This window comes from Ranitomeya variabilis, chromosome 5 (genome assembly GCF_051348905.1).
Source record: "Ranitomeya variabilis isolate aRanVar5 chromosome 5, aRanVar5.hap1, whole genome shotgun sequence".
Taxonomy (NCBI): domain Eukaryota; kingdom Metazoa; phylum Chordata; class Amphibia; order Anura; family Dendrobatidae; genus Ranitomeya; species Ranitomeya variabilis.
Window position 1 is genome coordinate 156,773,208 of NC_135236.1, and position 13,840 is coordinate 156,787,047.

The 13,840-nt window shown below is 45.2% G+C and overlaps 1 protein-coding gene across 1 annotated transcript; it reads right to left on the minus strand.

The window, feature by feature from the left end:
- Positions 1-8,072: 8,072 nt before the first annotated feature.
- On the minus strand, positions 8,073-12,738 carry LOC143774899 (uncharacterized). The gene is made up of 3 exons (XM_077262683.1): positions 11,900-12,738; positions 9,538-11,364; positions 8,073-8,158 (listed from the first exon to the last, which is right to left on the minus strand). The coding sequence occupies exons 2-3, from the start codon at positions 11,348-11,350 to the stop codon at positions 8,073-8,075; spliced, it is 1,899 nt and encodes a 632-aa protein (XP_077118798.1). The 5' UTR covers positions 11,351-11,364; positions 11,900-12,738.
- Positions 12,739-13,840: the final 1,102 nt, after the last annotated feature.

Genomic DNA, 13,840 nt, shown 5'->3' on the forward strand with positions numbered 1-13,840 from the left:
ATGGTACCAAATGAACCATTTTAGAAAAACGGTCACACACCACCCAGATGACAGACATCTTCTGAGAAACAGGGAGATCAGAGATAAAGTCCATAGAGATGTGCGTCCAAGGCCTCTTCGGAATAGGCAAGGGCAACAACAACCCACTAGCCCTAGAACAACAAGGCTTGGCCCGAGCGCACACATCACAAGACTGCACAAAAACACGCACATCTCGAGACAGGGAAGGCCACCAGAAGGATCTAGCCACCAAATCTCTGGTACCAAAAATTCCAGGATGACCTGCCAGCGTAGAAGAATGAACTTCCGAGATGACTCTACTGGTCCAATCATCAGGAACAAACAGTCTACCATGCGGACAGCGATCAGGTCTATCCGCCTGAAATTCTTGCAAAGCACGTCGCAGATCTGGGGAGATAGCAGACAAAACCACCCCATCCTTAAGGACACCAGCAGGTTCAGAATCCCCAGGAGAGTCAGGCTCAAAACTCCTAGAAAGAGCATCTGCTTTCACATTCCTAGAACCCGGTAAGTACGAGACCACAAAATTAAATCGAGAGAAAAACAACGACCATCGTGCCTGTCTAGGATTCAGGCGCCTGGCAGACTCTAAATAAATCAGATTCTTGTGATCAGTCAAAACTACCACCTGATGTCTGGCACCCTCAAGCCAATGACGCCACTCCTCAAATGCCCACTTCATGGCCAAAAGCTCCCGATTACCAACATCATAGTTTCGCTCGGCGGCCGAAAATTTTCGAGAAAAGAACGCACAAGGTCTCATCACTGAGCAGTCGGAACTTTTCTGCGACAAAACCGCCCCCGCTCCGATCTCGGAAGCATCGACCTCAACCTGAAAGGGAAGAGAAACATCAGGCTGGTGCAACACAGGGGCAGACAAAAAGCGGCGCTTAAGCTCCCGAAAGGCCTCCACAGCAGCAGGGGACCAATTGGCAACATCAGCACCCTTTTTAGTCAAATCCGTCAGAGGTTTAGCAACGCCAGAAAAACCAGTTATAAATCAACGATAAAAATTAGCAAAGCCCAAGAATTTCTGAAGACTCTTCAGAGAAGTAGGCTGCGTCCAGTCATAAATAGCCCGAACCTTGACAGGGTCCATCTCAATAGAAGAAGGGGAAAAAATATACCCCAAAAAGGAAATTTTTTGAACCCCAAAAACACACTTTGAACCCTTTACACACAAAGAATTCTCCCGCAAAACTTGAAAAACCCTCCTGACCTGTTGAAAATGAGACTCCCAGTCATCAGAAAAAATCAAAATATCATCCAAATACACAATCATAAATTTGTCCAAATATTCACGGAAAATATCATGCATTAAGGACTGAAAGACCGAAGGTGCATTAGAAAGGCCGAAAGGCATTACTAAATACTCAAAATGGCCCTCAGGCGTATTAAATGCGGTTTTCCACTCATCCCCCTGCTTAATTCGCACCAAATTATACGCCCCACGAAGATCAATCTTAGAGAACCACTTAGCCCCCCTTATGCGAGCAAACAAATCAGTCAGCAAAGGCAACGGATACTGATATTTGACTGTAATTTTATTCAGGAGTCGATAATCAATACAAGGCCTCAGAGAGCCATCCTTTTTAGAGACAAAGAAAAAACCGGCTCCTAAAGGTGATGAAGAAGGACGAATATGTCCCTTTTCCAGGGACTCCTTAATATACTCTCGCATAGCAGCATGTTCAGGTACAGATAGGTTAAACAAATGACCCTTTGGAAATTTACTGCCAGGAATCAGATCTATGGCGCAATCACAATCTCTGTGGGGAGGGAGTGAACCAATCTTAGGCTCTTCAAAAATATCACGATAATCAGACAAAAATGCCGGAATCTCAGAGGGAATAGATGACGAAATGGAAACCAAAGGTATGTCCCCATGAGCCCCCCGACATCCCCAGCTTAACACAGACATAGTTTTCCAGTCAAGGACTGGGTTATGAGATTGTAACCATGGTAATCCAAGCACCAAAACATCATGTAAATTGTACAACACAAGGAAGCGAATCACCTCCTGATGGTCTGGAGTCATACGCATAGTCACTTGCGTCCAGAACTGTGGTTTATTACAAGCCAAAGGTGTAGAATCAATACCCTTCAGAGGTATAGGGACTTCCAGAGGCTCTAAATCAAACCCACAGCGCCTGGCAAATGACCAATCCATAAGACTCAGGGCGGCGCCAGTGTCCACATAGGCATCCACGGTAATAACTGATAATGAACAAATCAAGGTTACAGACAGAATAAATTTAGACTGTAAAGTGCCAATTGAAATAGACTTGTCAACCTTCCTTGTACGTTTAGAGCATGCTGATATAACATGAGCAGAATCACCACAATAGAAGCATAACCCATTTTTACGCCTATAATTCTGCCGCTCGCTTCTGGACAGAATTCTGTCACATTGCATTTTCTCTGGCGTCTTTTCAGAAGATACCGCCAAATGGTGCACGGGTTTGCGCTCCCACAAACGCCGATCAATCTGAATAGCCATTGTCATGGACTCATTCAGGCCTGTAGGCGCAGGGAACCCGACCATAACATCTTTAACGGCATCAGAAAGGCCCTCTCTGAAATTTGCCGCCAGGGCGCACTCATTCCACTGAGTAAGCACAGACCATTTACGAAATTTTTGGCAGTATATCTCAGCTTCATCTTGCCCTTGAGATAGGGCTATCAAAGCTTTTTCAGCTTGAATCTCCAAATTAGGTTCCTCATAAAGCAACCCTAAAGCCAGAAAAAACGCATCCACATTGAGCAACGCAGGATCCCCTGGTGTCAATGAAAATGCCCAATTTTGAGGGTCACCTCGCAGCAAAGAGATTACAATCTTAACCTGCTGGACAGGATCTCCAGAGGAATGAGGTCTGAGAGAAAGGAATAATTTACAATTATATTTGAAATTCAGAAACCGAGATCTATCTCCGGAAAACACCTCTGGTGTAGGAATTTTAGGTTCAGAAATAGGAGTATGTATAACAAAATTTTGTAAATTTTGAACCTTAGTAGCCAGATTATTTAGACCTGCAGCCAAACTCTGAGGGTCCATCTTTAAACAGGTGAGATCAGAGCCATTCAAGGATTAGAAGGAGAGAAAGGCAAAGGCTGTAATTAGAGCTGAAATACAACTGATCCAACTATGGAGCAAGCATAGGAAAAAAAAAAATCTACAGACTTCTTTTTTCTCTCCTTTCTTCTGCCAATAACTTTAACACTGGCCGGTCATACTGTCATGGTTCCCAATGGCAGGGGAACGTCAGAAACATAAAAATAACAAACGAGCTCTCGGGTGATGGAACCTCGAGCTGACCGTGAGCTAAATCTACCACACAACTAATAGTAGCCAGGGAGCATGCCTACGAATTCCTAGATGCCACGCGCCAGCCGGAGAACTAACTACGCCTGGTAGAGGAAGGAACAGACCTGGCTTACCTCTAGAGAAATTCCCCAAAGATGATAGCAGCCCCCCACATGTAATAACGGTGAGTTCAGAGGAAAAGACATACACAGTATGAAAGTAGATTCAGCAAAGAGAGGTCCACTTACTAGATAGCAGAAGGATACCAAAGAGGACTTCACGGTCAACTGGAAACCCTTTCAAATAACCATCCTGAAATTACTTCAAAACTCCTGTGTCAACTCATGACACAGGAGTGGCAATTTCAGCCCACAAGAGCTTCCAGCAACAGAAAATGACAAAACTGTAAACTGGACAAAAATACAAAACGAAAAGGACTAAGTGTCCACTTAGCTGATCAGCAGACTAGTAGCAGGAACATGCAACCGAAAGGCTCAGGTTACAATGATGACCGGCAAGGAAATGACTGGAGAGCAAGGCTAAATAGGAAACTCCCGAACACTGATGGGAGCAGGCGAACTGAGACAGAAAAGCACACACAAGTCACCAGTACCAACAGCAACCACCAGGGGAGCCCAAAAAGCGGATTCACAACACCTGGGCAGGTGTCCCTGCTGATTGCAGCTCTGACTGGGATATTTAGGTGTGCAGGATTCATTAGCCTTTGCCAGTTGTCCATTGTTCTTGGAGGTTTTGCATCTCTGTCTGGTTCCTCCTGCCCTGCTGCCAAATCAGCAAAGATAAGTGTCTGGTTTTTGTTTCTACAGCACACATGCTGTGTGCTTACAATTCAGTGCTATTCATGGTTTTTTCTTGTCCAGCTTAGACTGTGTTTGGATATTTTCAGTCAAGTTGGATTCTCAGGAGAAGCAGATAAACATTCCATGTCTTTAGTTAGATGTGGAATTTTTGTATTATCTGCTGTGGATATTTTTAGGGTTTTAATACTGACCGCTTAGTATTCTGTCCTATCCTTTCCTATTTAGCTAGCTTGGCCTCTTTTGCTAAATCCTGATTTCTGCCTGCGTGTGTCTTTTCCTCTAATACTCACAGTCAATATTTGTGGGGGGCTGCCTATCCTTTGGGGTTCTGCTCTGAGGCAAGATAGAATTCCCATTTCCATCTATAGGGGTATTTAGTCCTCCGGCTGTGTCGAGGTGTCTAGGATGTGTTAGGTACACCCCACGGCTACTTCTAGTTGCGGTGTCAGTTTAGGGTTTGCGGTCAGTACAGGTTCCACCTACTCCTGAGAAAGTCCCATGCGGCTCCAAGGTCACCAGATCATAACAGGGGACAGAGCCTCATGTGGTAATGTGGGGGGACGGAGCCTCGTGTGGTAATGTGGGGGGATGGAGCCTCAAGTGGTAATGTGTGAGGACAAAGCCTCGTGTGGTAATGTGTGGGGATGATGCCTCGTGTGGTAATGTGTGGGGACGGAGCCTCATGTGGTAATGTGTGAGGACAGAGCCTCGTGTGGTAATGTGTGAGGACAGAGCCTTGTGTGGTAATGGGTGGGGACGGAGCCTCGTGTGGTAATGTGTGAGGACAGAGCCTCGTGTGGTAATGTGTGGGGATGAAGCCTCATGTGGTAATATGTGGGCATAGAGCCTCATGTAGTAATGTGTGGGGATGGAGCCTCGTGTGGTAATGTGTGAGGACAGAGCCTCGTATGGTAATGTGTGGGGATGCAGCCTCGTGTGGTGATGTGAGGGGACGGAGCCTCATGTGGTGATGTGGGGGGACGGAGCCTCGTGTGGTGATGTGGGGATGGAGCCTCGTGTGGTAATGTGAGGGGACAGAGCCTCGTGTGGTAATGTGTGGGGATGAAGCCTCGTGTGGTAATATGGGGGAGCGGGATTATGTGTGGTAATGTGGTGAGGGGGCGGGATTATGTGTGGTGATGTGGTGGGGGGTGAGATTATGTGTGGTAATGTGGTGGGGGGTGGGATTATGTGTGGTAATGTGGTGGGGGGCAGGATTATCTGTGGTAATGTGGTGGGGGGCGGGATTATGTGTGGTAATGTGGGCGGGCGGGATTATGTGTGGTAATGTGGTGGGGGCGGGATTATGTGTGGTAATGTGGTGGGGGGCGGGATTGTGTGTGGTGATGTGGTGGGGGCGGGATTGTGTGTGGTAATGTGGTGGGGGCGGGATTGTGTGTGGTAATGTGGTGGGGGGGCGGGATTGTGTGTGGTAATGTGGTGGGGGGCGGGATTGTGTGTGGTAATGTGGTGGGGGGGCGGGATTGTGTGTGGTAATGTGGTGGTGGCGGGATTGTGTGTGGTAATGGGGTTGGGGGGGCGGGATTGTGTGTGGTGATGTGGTGGAGGTGGAGCTACTGTGCAGGGGGCGAGATTAGCGAGTAATCACGATGCCTCTTATATATATATAGATGGTATGTGAAGATATTATGGTCTTCAATGGAGTATGTAAAAGAAGAGGTTGGACAAAGAAATTACATCACCATTTTTTTTTTAAATAATAGATCTTTATTTAGCTTGCAAAAAAGGCATTCAAATCCGCATCAAAAAATGCATAAAAATCCGCATCAAAATCGTATGAAAAACGCATCAAATCTGCACTGATTTTTACCTGCGTTTTCTGCCAAGAGAGGAAGAATCTGCGCAGAAAATTCCACAGGCAAATCCGCAACGTGTGTATATACCCTAAGGCTATGTGCACACATAGCGGTTTTTACCGTGGAACTGCAGCGTTTCTGCAGCTGCGGGTCCGCAGCAGTTTCCATTGCGTTTACAGTTACATGTAAACCCTATGGAAACCGCAATCCGCTGTGCACATGCTGCGGGAAAAACCGCGCAGAAACGCAGCGGTTTACATTCCGCAGCATGTCACTTCTTTTGTGCAGAATCGCTGCGATTTTGCACACATAGGAATGCATTGATCTGCTTACTTCCCGCATGGGGATGTGCCCACGATGCGGGAAGTAAGCGGATAATGTGCAGATGGTACCCGGGGTGGAGGAGAGGAGACTCTCCTCCAGGCCCTGGGAACCATATTTGTGTAAAAAAAAAGAATTAAAATAAAAAATAATGATATACTCACCTCTCAGTGCTGCATGCGGCCGTCCGGTCTCAGGGTTGCTGTGCGAGCAGGGCCTGCGGTCACGAAGGTCCTTCTCGCACAGCATCTTTGGAACCGGACCGCCGCGTGCAGCGCCGAGGAGATCGGGACGTCAGAGGGTGAGTATATAACCATTTTTTTAATTATTTTTAACATTACTATTGATGCTGCATATTGCTGCATATGAATAACAACTTATAAGACTAAACACCATGGTAACTCATAATATGACAAAAATCTGTACCATAGGTGAAAAAGGACCAACAAGACCTATCATCAAGATAAGCACATGACACAAGAGGGAAACGATGAAAAATGGTCACACACAATAAATAGAAATGCTATAACCTTTATTAATACCAAACCACAATATTAAAACCAGGTGAGCGGAGGGAAGGTAGTAAAGCACAGAAAACACTGTTATGAAGTTAACAGGAAGGGCGCCACCAGAGATAACAGTCCTACAGGCTTATACATTATCAGAGTAAACAAATAAGCAAAAATAGGAAACAAATAGTAAAAAACTAAATAAACCAAAATAATAACTTGATCCTACTGCAGTCAGGGATACCAAGCCAGGTACCAACTGTTTCACATATAAGATAGGTGAGTGCAAGAACCGCTATAATGCTATCCTAATTGAAATCCCATACCTATCAAACCGACACAGTAGATATTAGTAAAGCAAGGTACCCACCGCACAGAGGACTGTAGTACTGGAGGCGCGCTTCCACCCCAACGCGCGTTTCGGCGATCACACCTTCATCAGGGGGCAAAGACAGTGAGTGCACATGGGTTTAAAAAGCTCCCGGACAGGAAATGAGCAGGTGCAGCGACCAAAATGGTCCGTACGGCAACAGGAAAGAGAGAAACAGTGACCGCATCTGCCGGAAGTGAAGGGGCGTGGCTGTCAAATTGATAACGCAGTAACGTGCAAACCATGACGCAGAAGCGTCAAAAAGAGAACGCATTAACATGGAATTCAGAACGCTCCAGCGTCCAAAACCACAACGCTAACAGCGTCCAAAAACCTCCAAGTAATCGCGAAATTTCATGAACACCATAGCGCCGGCTGCGTCCAATGGGGGCCAAAGGGAGCCGAGGACCACTGGGGCCCCAAGTGGACCACAGCACCCAAAGGTCACCACAGGAACGCTCCGGCGCATAGGAATCGCTAAGGCAGCACCCACAGATATAATAACTGCTAGGTGGAGTCACCACAACCACTAAAAATAGCCCCATTTAATTATACATGGACAAACATAAAACCATAAAATATATAAAGACAAAAAGGGCAGATACCAATAAATGACTAGGACACCAACCACAAACTATACATTGCTTAATCACCTCTATTCGCATAGAAGTACAAGAAGCTCACAGTTAATGAAAACTTAATACATAATCTATACATTGCAAACGAAATGGCAATCACATATATAGATAACAATAATAAATATAAAGAAAACATATATATACAAACAACTATGATTATAAAGACAAGGCTTTATCATAGTGGCCGTGGTCCATTACTCATTAATGCCTTCTGAATCCTTTTCTTTCTTTTTTCCTTTGTTCTCTTCTTTTTATTCTCTTTTTTTCTTATTCATACCGTTAAGGAAATGTCCTCTTCATAACATCGTAATACAAAAATATGGAATATGCCACAGGAAACTACCAGGTCAACATGTGCTAAAAACAACGAGGTAAGTAAAAAACAAGATTAAAAACAAAGAACTAACAGCGTAAACATGCAGATACTACAAGCAGGACCGATAGCAGCATATACACTTAGGAGAGGAGCAGTTGTATTGATACCGATTCTTACAAGAAGGGGGCATAGCTAATATTGTCATTGAGGCCGGTTGGCTGAACTGTGCCCAGAGTCCATATCCATCTTGACTCGACACGGGCCAGCCTCTGGAAGGTACCACCCCCGCGGATCCCTACTTCCAGTAAATCAATCCCTCTAGCCCTGAGAAGATCAGGGTTACAGTTGTGAAAGGTCTTGAAGTGGCGTGGTATTGTTTTGAGGGTGGATGTGTCTTCCACAGTAGCCGCTGCGCCGATGCCCAAGACATGTTCCCGGATGCGTGTTTTTAGTTGGCGGGTGGTCATTCCTACGTACATTTTGTCACAAGGGCATGTGACAACATAGATCACATTAGTACTAGTACAGGTTATTTTTTTCTTTATTTTAAATTCGCGTGATCTATCCCAGTTGGCGAATACGCCAATTCTCTCAATGTTTGGGCATGCGACACAGCGGCCACACGGAACACACCCCACCCGAACCGCCATACTATCAAGAAATGTGGTCCTCCTCTCACCGGTATAATGGCTATGCACCAGGGTATCCCTGAGATTCCTGGACCGTCTAACTGCAATCCCAGCCCTCTCAGGGAGATATCGTGCAATAGCAGGGTCAGCCCTCAATACATGCCATGATTTTTGTAGGATATTTTTCATCATCGGGAATTGGGAGTGGTACCTAGTAACAAATCTGACAATATCATGCTCTTGTTTAGCATTGCTCTTATATAGTAGTGAATCCCTCGAGGAGTATTTCGCTCTATTGAACGCTTTTTTGATACTACGTTTACTGTGGCCTCTGGACACTAATCTGTTTTTTAAATCTTCAGCCTGTTCGCAGAAATCCGTCTCAGTAGAACAGAGTCTACGTAGACGGAGAAATTGCCCCGTGGGGACTGATTTAATGACATGATCCGGGTGTGAGGAGGAGGCGTGCAACAAGAGATTGGTAGAGGTGGGTTTCCTGTAAATAACTGTCTGCAGGTCACCATGAACATCTCGTTTAGTCATGACATCTAAGAATTCGATGGCATTGCCATCGAATTTATATGTCAATTTGATATTACTGGTGTTATCATTGAGGGATGTCATAAATTCCTGCAGACTGGTAGACGGGCCCCGCCAGATCATAAAAATGTCGTCAATGTACCGTGTCCACAAGAGGACACGGCACATTGACTCCGGATGATCTGGCAGGGAGAGGCCCCTCTCCCACAGCCCCAAGAACAGATTAGCGTAGGCAGGGGCAAAAGGGGCACCCATTGCTGTTCCTTGGAGCTGCAGGAAGAAGGACCCCTTAAAGACAAAAAAATTATGAGTTAAAGAAAATTCCAGGAGATCACAAATAAGTGTTTTGATTTCAATTGAAGAGTTGGATGCATCTAAGAAGAACTTGACCGCTCGAAGGCCATCGGAGTGTCGAATGCTGGTGTACAACGACTCGACGTCGGCTGTAACTAATAATTCCTCATCCCCGAGACTGACCCCATCCATAAGTCTCAGGAATTCACCCGTATCTTTAAGATACGACGGAAGACTTAAAACCAATGGCTGCAGCTTAGAGTCGATCCATTGGTTTACCTTCTCGAGGTAATTACCTCTACCAGATATTATAGGACGCCCAGGGGGCGTCTTTGTGTCCTTGTGTATCTTGGGGAGAAGATAGAATGTAGGAATTGTAGAATCACTTGTCAATAATGCTGATGCTAATTCATTGGTAATGGTACCCGCATCTCTAGCCTGTTTCACAATATCACCAAGTTGTTTAGAGAAGGCGGACAAGGGGTTAAACGTGAGTTTTTTGTAACAAACTTTGTTGTTTAACTGGCGATAGGCCTCCTTCTCATACATTGAGTTAGGCCACACCACCACGTTACCCCCCTTGTCCGCCGGCTTAAACACAACATCCCCAAGATCTTGAAGGACACGAAGACGCCCCCTCTCCTCAGCTGTTAAATTATCTTTATAGATATGTTTGGGGATTCCCTGAAAATCTTTGGTAACCAATTGTACAAATAAATCTACATTTGGACATGAAGACAGGGGAGGGAATTTTTTAGATCTAGAACGAATGGAGGTTGGGATCATACCTCCTTCAGGGGTGTCGTGTTCAACTGCCAACTCTTCCAAAGTACGAAGGGCTATCTGTTCTTCCTCTGTGGGGAAGAGTGCAGCCAGATTACCATCAAAGAAGTATTTTTTGAAAATTAATGATCTGGCAAAGAGGTGAAGATCTTTTACAGCCTCAAATACATCAAATGGTGCTGCAGGTGAAAAAGATAGGCCCTTCTCTAATAGTTCTAAATCAATGTCAGTAAAATCATGTGAGCTAAGGTTAATTACCTTGTTGTTATATTTACGGGGTTCCGTGGAGGAATCATCTCGTCTGTAAGGATGAAACATAAAATCTCTCTGGTTCCGTGTGGTCATTCTTGACCGTGTGGTCACTGACGATGTAGATCGTTCCGAAGTATCACTTACAGAAGAGATGGACGACTGAGACTGGGCCCGCCTCATCTGTCCATCGCCTTGTCTACTTTTTCTCCACAGGTACACCCTTTTACACTCGTAGTCATGACGATCTCTACCAATTTTGGATGACTGGGTATCTTGAATTTTTTTAACCACATTTTCCAAGGATTTCTCAATTTGTTTATTGCATAGGTCAAGTTGTTCCACAGTCCCACATTTTTTCAATTCCTCCTCTGCCACTTTAATAGATGCATCCAACTGTTCAATGATACCTTTATTATAATCTCCCAATAACTTCATAAGTTGACCAGAACAATTATTGCACGCCTCCTCCCAACCCGAAATGAAGGCCGCATCCTCCACAGGAAAAGTAGGGATAACCCGAACTCTAAGGCCACGTGGGATCATTTTTCTATTTTGGTACCCTTCCAAAAAGCTACAGTTCCACCAAAGTTTTGTCCGTTTTATCACCATATTTTGTAGCTCCATAACTTGTTCCTCCCATCTGCGATCGGTAGCCTGCTGTGTGATGGAAACATCACCTCCGAACACCTGATCAATATGTGAACGCCAAGCTATTTCCTTGGCTCTGAAGTCCATGCCTATAAGCAACCCTGTGCAAAACACAGCAAGAAATGAATAACAACTTATAAGACTAAACACCATGGTAACTCATAATATGACAAAAATCTGTACCATAGGTGAAAAAGGACCAACAAGACCTATCATCAAGATAAGCACATGACACAAGAGGGAAACGATGAAAAATGGTCACACACAATAAATAGAAATGCTATAACCTTTATTAATACCAAACCACAATATTAAAACCAGGTGAGCGGAGGGAAGGTAGTAAAGCACAGAAAACACTGTTATGAAGTTAACAGGAAGGGCGCCACCAGAGATAACAGTCCTACAGGCTTATACATTATCAGAGTAAACAAATAAGCAAAAATAGGAAACAAATAGTAAAAAACTAAATAAACCAAAATAATAACTTGATCCTACTGCAGTCAGGGATACCAAGCCAGGTACCAACTGTTTCACATATAAGATAGGTGAGTGCAAGAACCGCTATAATGCTATCCTAATTGAAATCCCATACCTATCAAACCGACACAGTAGATATTAGTAAAGCAAGGTACCCACCGCACAGAGGACTGTAGTACTGGAGGCGCGCTTCCACCCCAACGCGCGTTTCGGCGATCACACCTTCATCAGGGGGCAAAGACAGTGAGTGCACATGGGTTTAAAAAGCTCCCGGACAGGAAATGAGCAGGTGCAGCGACCAAAATGGTCCGTACGGCAACAGGAAAGAGAGAAACAGTGACCGCATCTGCCGGAAGTGAAGGGGCGTGGCTGTCAAATTGATAACGCAGTAACGTGCAAACCATGACGCAGAAGCGTCAAAAAGAGAACGCATTAACATGGAATTCAGAACGCTCCAGCGTCCAAAACCACAACGCTAACAGCGTCCAAAAACCTCCAAGTAATCGCGAAATTTCATGAACACCATAGCGCCGGCTGCGTCCAATGGGGGCCAAAGGGAGCCGAGGACCACTGGGGCCCCAAGTGGACCACAGCACCCAAAGGTCACCACAGGAACGCTCCGGCGCATAGGAATCGCTAAGGCAGCACCCACAGATATAATAACTGCTAGGTGGAGTCACCACAACCACTAAAAATAGCCCCATTTAATTATACATGGACAAACATAAAACCATAAAATATATAAAGACAAAAAGGGCAGATACCAATAAATGACTAGGACACCAACCACAAACTATACATTGCTTAATCACCTCTATTCGCATAGAAGTACAAGAAGCTCACAGTTAATGAAAACTTAATACATAATCTATACATTGCAAACGAAATGGCAATCACATATATAGATAACAATAATAAATATAAAGAAAACATATATATACAAACAACTATGATTATAAAGACAAGGCTTTATCATAGTGGCCGTGGTCCATTACTCATTAATGCCTTCTGAATCCTTTTCTTTCTTTTTTCCTTTGTTTTGCATCTCTGTCTGGTTCCTCCTGCCCTGCTGCCAAATCAGCAAAGATAAGTGTCTGGTTTTTGTTTCTACAGCACACATGCTGTGTGCTTACAATTCAGTGCTATTCATGGTTTTTTCTTGTCCAGCTTAGACTGTGTTTGGATATTTTCAGTCAAGTTGGATTCTCAGGAGAAGCAGATAAACATTCCATGTCTTTAGTTAGATGTGGAATTTTTGTATTATCTGCTGTGGATATTTTTAGGGTTTTAATACTGACCGCTTAGTATTCTGTCCTATCCTTTCCTATTTAGCTAGCTTGGCCTCTTTTGCTAAATCCTGATTTCTGCCTGCGTGTGTCTTTTCCTCTAATACTCACAGTCAATATTTGTGGGGGGCTGCCTATCCTTTGGGGTTCTGCTCTGAGGCAAGATAGAATTCCCATTTCCATCTATAGGGGTATTTAGTCCTCCGGCTGTGTCGAGGTGTCTAGGATGTGTTAGGTACACCCCACGGCTACTTCTAGTTGCGGTGTCAGTTTAGGGTTTGCGGTCAGTACAGGTTCCACCTACTCCTGAGAAAGTCCCATGCGGCTCCAAGGTCACCAGATCATAACAGGGGACAGAGCCTCATGTGGTAATGTGGGGGGACGGAGCCTCGTGTGGTAATGTGGGGGGATGGAGCCTCAAGTGGTAATGTGTGAGGACAAAGCCTCGTGTGGTAATGTGTGGGGATGATGCCTCGTGTGGTAATGTGTGGGGACGGAGCCTCATGTGGTAATGTGTGAGGACAGAGCCTCGTGTGGTAATGTGTGAGGACAGAGCCTTGTGTGGTAATGGGTGGGGACGGAGCCTCGTGTGGTAATGTGTGAGGACAGAGCCTCGTGTGGTAATGTGTGGGGATGAAGCCTCATGTGGTAATATGTGGGCATAGAGCCTCATGTAGTAATGTGTGGGGATGGAGCCTCGTGTGGTAATGTGTGAGGACAGAGCCTCGTATGGTAATGTGTGGGGATGCAGCCTCGTGTGGTGATGTGAGGGGACGGAGCCTCATGTGGTGATGTGGGGGGACGGAGCCTCGTG